The following is a 6,000-nucleotide window of genomic DNA, read 5'->3' as shown; positions in this document are numbered from 1 at the left end:
AAAACAAAAGGAGCAAAACATGTGGATATGTCTTGAGTTTTTATATCACTGGATTTGACTTATTATTATTATAGGCCTGAAAAAATCCATCCTTTCCATAAATGGTGGGATGCCCCGCCCATAGACATATAAAGGTATAGACGCCTCCTCCGGCCTCTGGGGGGGGGGGGGTGGTGGGGGGGGGGGCGTGTCTGTATCGCGGACGCCGTATTAGAGGAGGGGCACGCCTTCCTGACTACCGGACCAATCACGGCGTAGGCTTTTTTTCCCGGGACTTGGCAAAATGTGTTAATATAGCATCGCAATAATTTTAACCACTTCGACCTTTTGTATTTTTGGATATTCAAAAATAGCAGATCTACAAGCTCATAGCGCGGCACCGAGTGCCGTGCTATGAGCTTGTAGATCTGCTATTTTTGAAAAATCTTGTATATTTGAGCAGATCTTTGTAGTTGTATAAAAAAAAAATACGACCGTGATATATTTTTTTTTATACACAACTAGATTCCGCCAAGTGCCGGGAAAAAGACTGCGCCGTGATTGGCCAGGAGGAGGAGTCAGGAAGCGCGCCGCCGCCCTCTAATATGGCCGCCCGCCGCGATACAGGTCGCTTCCAATGAACTTGCAGCGGGGCCAATGAGGTATCTAGGTTTTTCTACATCTATGGCCCCCGCCTCTCCCCCGCCCTCGACGTTAATCCGTTTTTTTCTCCCCCGGCGCCTTCTCCTCTGGCTCCTCCTCCTCCTCCTCGCCTCCCTCCCCCCCTCCTCCTCCGTTCTCCTCCCTGGCGCCCTCCAGTGCGCCGGTGGTGCGTCTGCGCTCCCCGTCTTCGTCCTGCTCCTCGTCCTCCTCCTCCTCCTCCCCCTCCTCCTCCTCCTCCTCGTCGGTGAGCCCCCCCTCCCTCTTGAGGAGCTCCATGTCCTCGGAGCCGTCGTCGGTCTCGGCGGTGCAGATGCCGTAGCACATCAGGCTGATGACGCCCAGCGGGAGGCCGAACAGGAAGCAGCCGAGGACCGGGGAGCTGCGGAACACCGACTGTGTGTAGGGACGGATGCATGGATTAAAGTAACATTTAATCTCACGACTGAAAATGTCCTAATGTACGATTTGTGAAACGGTGTGAAAGGATCCCCCACACACACACACACACACACACACTAGCGCCGATTCCTAAACGATGAACACAATATGTCAAATCAGGATGCTTTAGTAATATTGGTCCTGCTGTTCTACATACTGCCAACCATGTGAAGAAATCACAGATTCAGGCTTTAACCGTTGCTTCTAAAATCTAAATCCTAACAGTTTTTGGAAAAAAAAAAATCAAAAAATGTTTTTTTTTCAAGATTTTTCAAAAATAGCAGATCTACAAGCAAAAATAGCAGATCTACAAGCAGCTTGTAGATCTGCTATTTTTGAATAGCCAAATAAATCTAAAGTGACACAGATGCATTCCAGGTCTTAATGGGTAAAATATCCGAGACGATTAAGATATTATGGAAAGATGCTTCTGAACATATTGCTAGTTTGACCACTTCGAATGCTCTAATCTTAAAATAACCGAAAATAGCCTTTCTACAAGCTCTCAATGCGTCGCTAGACGCATTGAGAGCTTGTAGATCGGCTATTTTTGCTGCGCAACATGCTTCCATAGAAGACATGCTGGCTTCCATGGAATCCAAATGACTGAAATCAGTCTTGGTGACTGAGAACTTTAATCCATGTGGATGGGACCGCCCAGGGTGAGCCACGGGGGAAAGGGAGGGAAAAAAATCGACAAAGAGGGACATTATATTACATTACATTACATTACAGTCATTCAGCACAGTGGTTCTCAAACTATTTTGTGTCAAGGACCCCAAAATTGACACTTATTGGCCCTGCGGACCCCCATTTGAAAAGATATGTCAGGGACCCCCCCATAAGAGAAGATTTTTACTGCTCTAGCAGTGATTCTCAACCATTTTAATTTCAAGGGCCCCCGGTTTGACATGCATTATTAATAATAATAATAATAATAAACTTTATTTGTATAGCACCTTTCATGACATGAAATGCAGCGCAAAGTGCTTTACAGAGCAAGAATACAGTTACAGTTACAACCAATTTAACAATAAAGCAAACAAAAAATAAAATAAAATAAAAGCAAAAGCATAAAACATTAAAATAGGCAATACAGTGAGGACTTAAAAATCAACCAAAGAGTCAACTAAAAGCAAGAGTGAAGAAATAGGTCTTGAGCTGTGCTTTAAAGCTATCGACAGAGGCTGCCTGTTTTAGGTGTAATGGGAGTTTATTCCACACTGTTGGTCCGTAAAAGCAGAATGCTGCTTCACCGTATTTTGTATATGTCATTTTAGGCACCTCGAGTAGGTCAGCACTTGAAGACCTGAGGGTCCTATTAGGCTATGGATCCCCATTTAATAGCATTTCTATCTCTGGGACCCCAATTCATATTGTAAAATCAATGTTAATTTAACTCTGAGTGAGTGTGAGTGTGAGTGTACAAATTGAACCAAATGGACCCTAACGGGTCCATTTGGTTCCATTTGTACACTCACAGAGTTACAGACCCATAAGGGTCCGTTTGGTTCCTATCCATCATTTAGCTGGGGACCCCCTGGAACCCCCTAAAGCACCCCTGGGGGTCCCCGGACCCCACTTTGAGAACCAATGATTTAGCAGACGCTTTTTTTTAACTTTGTATCCCACGATTTTGTAACGCCATTTTTTACACCCAGTGCCAATTGTCCATGTAATCCTGGGCGCTACACTCCTTCTGCCAACCTAGGGAGGCCAGGGCCGAGCTCATGCCTCCTTCAATGCATCACCTGACAGGGGGGAGTTTCCCCGGTAAATAGGGTGATATTGAAATGGATGATTTTCACTTGCCGAAAATAGCCGCTGCGACCGTGTTGTGAGCTTGTAGATCTGCTATTTTCGGTCTGTCATACCCGCGCTACAACTTAAGCGTCGTAGCTTAAGTTTTTATTTCGTTTTAATTTCGTTTGTCAGTGAAAAAAGCTAAAAGACGAAAATCTTCTTGTCGTAGTTTTAGGTAGTAGTTTTAGATTTTTCAAAATCAACAATGATCAAAGGCCTTACTTACCATGATGGTAGACCTGGCATCAAAGGCCACCCTCTTCACCCTCTGGACAACGCCATCGCCTCCATAGGCCTGCAAGAGGAGAGAGAAGGAGAAATGAGTTTCTTAGAGGCCATGTCAAAGGCCTAGAGAAAAAAGATTTGAGTAAAAAATATTCGCTTTAAAAAATTATGTATTCAAAGATGTGCACATATTTTCACTATTTTTCAAAAATAGCAGATCTACAAGCTCATAGCAAAAATATCAATATATATATATATATCAAAAAATGACACACAGATGCGTCCCCGGTCTTAATGGGTTAACATAAACAGGAAGCATGGAGGGAGGGAGGGATAAGTAAAAGGAGGAGAAGGAGGAGGAGGAGAAGGAGGAGGACCTGTGCGGATCCGTTCAGGACGCTGGTGATGAAGTGGACCAGCTGCTCCACGGTGTCCGTGGGTCCGTCGGGCAGGAAGTACTGTTCGTTGGACGTGTTGAGGATCACCACAGATGGCACTGACACCTCGCTGAGAGGAGACACACACACACACACACACACACACACACACACACACACACACACACACACACACACACACACACACACACACACACACACACACACACACACACACACACACACACACACACACAGTAAACTCTTTTGACTTTTAATCAACACACATGGATAAAAAAGCACAAATAAAATCAATCTCATTTGCTATTTTGAAATTATTTTGATGTGAAATGTGACATTCTTCCATAATGAGCACTTTTAGGTTTGGTACTTTAAGTACATTTTGATGCCAATACTTTTGTATTTTTACTCAAGTAAACTTTGAATACCGGACTTTCACTTGTAACAGAGTATGTCTTCATTATGGTATTAATACTTTTACTTAAGTAAAACGAGCGAGTACTTCTTCCACCACTGAAAATGAGGTATTATCATTCTAAACCTTATGTTGCTGCTGTTGTTCTACATACAGCCCAACCAGTTGAAGAAGTCACAGCTTGATGCTTTGCTTTGATGACATTTCTGAGACCATTCATGCTTCATGGAAGATACTTCTAAACATGAATTGCATTGCTAGAGTGACCACTTCAAATACTCTTTAATCTAAATATAACTAATAACACACACACACACACACACACAAACGTAGTAAAAGTACTAACATTCTTTGCTTAAGTAAAAGTATCAGCAGTGCCGGTTTAGACTCCACAGAGGCCCTACGCAGGATACGGGACACATGCATGTTTTTTTTTCCCCTCTGCGATGTAGTGGAGTAGAAGTAAAAGAGTACACACACACACACACACACACACACACACACACACACACACACACACACACACACACACACACACACACACACACACACACACACACACACACACACACACACACACACACACACACACACACACACACACACACACACACACACACACACACACACACACACACACAGCTCTCCATACGGTCTCTAATCTATATTAACCCATTCATGAGGAGGATCACTCCACTGGTCAGAGGATCACTAAGATCACACAGAGTTTGGATCTTGTAGATCTGCTACTTTTGCAGTTTTATTTAATTTGAATCCTGGAAAGAAGCGGTTTTGGACATACGAGGTTTCCACACCGACAGAGACCATATGATTAGTATTGTTATTAGTTATAAAAGCAGCAATTAACCTTTTCATTCATTATCAAAGCACAAGCATGCGAGCGCGCACACACACACACACACACACACACACACACACACACACACACACACACACACACACACACAGGTTCCTGGAAGGTCCGCAACGCTATGCTAGCAGGCAGGGCTCGCCGGATCATTAGCACCGCTCTCCGACAAGCTATTAAAGTGCACTTCCAATATAAAAGCTTTAATCCATAAACGCTCACTCACGCACGCACACGTACATGCGCACACACACAAGCCATTCCTCAAAAGTCCTCTACATTCCCCTCAACATCGTGCTCTCATCACAACGTGCAGACAGCAGGAGTTCTCATGGTGCTCCTCGTGTCCAGATTGCACAGAGAGCACTAAGATGAAACATGAAAATGACGGGCCGTCAGTATAATTGATGGATCCCAGAGAGTGCATGTGTAATAATGGACCAGAGAGCCAGCTTCACCACCAGTACACTAGTGCCGTTTCCTAAACAATTAACACATATTTTGGGGGATTAAAGGGTATAACGGTCCAGGACGGTGAACACACTCACCCCATGATGAGACCATTGATGTAGTCGTTTCCGTCCATGTGTCCAAACTGGAAGTCTCTGTGGAGGACAAGACACACAACCATGAGCACACACTGGCCCTCATGTATCAACGCAGCGTAGAAACCGGCGTATATTTGTCCATATATTCGGCCGTACACCAACGTCGAAGTCACATTTATCAACGCATCCTACACGGCTGATCCGAGCGTACACTTGGTCCCAGCGTTGATAGATGTGACGGTTGAAACCGAGCGTCATTTAAATAACACGCCCTTAAATATTCTCAAAACGCCCCGATTTCACGACATGAAGACGAACCAGAATACGACCAAAGACATGAAACGCCAATAAGAAACAGTTTCCCCCGCTGGCCTCGCCGCACACGCCTCACTCACACACTCACACTCACACACACACACACACACACACACACACACACGCCCAACTTTGTCTTTCATGTCCGTAGCGTAGCGGTACATGAGACTCGGGCGGAATGCAGTGATTCCGTGCTGCCACGTTAATATTGGAGCGTCGGGTTTATATCCTTAACCCAGCCAGGTTGTGTAGCCTACATAACTCTCTATGACATAACTCCATAACATAGGACAAGCTACTGTAAGTTTGTAGACCTCACTCAGTGAAAAGATGGTCGGGGCTCCCGAA

General features: G+C 44.7%; 1 protein-coding gene across 1 annotated transcript in view; it reads right to left on the bottom strand.

The window, feature by feature from the left end:
• Positions 1–693: 693 nt before the first annotated feature.
• The window catches only part of tmx3b (thioredoxin related transmembrane protein 3b), a gene marked incomplete at its 3' end in the record, with an annotated part of 44,707 nt that continues 39,400 nt past the window's right edge, over positions 694–6,000 (bottom strand). Inside the window, exons 13-16 of the mRNA XM_084048210.1 lie at positions 5,338–5,394; positions 3,486–3,615; positions 3,110–3,178; positions 694–1,035 (exon numbers count right to left, since the gene is read on the bottom strand). Coding sequence (XP_083904336.1) covers positions 694–1,035; positions 3,110–3,178; positions 3,486–3,615; positions 5,338–5,394 — 598 coding nt within the window. The remainder of the gene's footprint in view (positions 1,036–3,109; positions 3,179–3,485; positions 3,616–5,337; positions 5,395–6,000) is intronic.

This window comes from Gymnoscopelus microlampas (assembly GCF_963454915.1).
Source record: "Gymnoscopelus microlampas genome assembly, chromosome: 22".
NCBI classification, from domain to species: Eukaryota; Metazoa; Chordata; class Actinopteri; order Myctophiformes; family Myctophidae; genus Gymnoscopelus; species Gymnoscopelus microlampas.
Note: the sequence above shows the minus strand (reverse complement) of the source record. Positions and strands in the feature narration are given on the sequence as shown.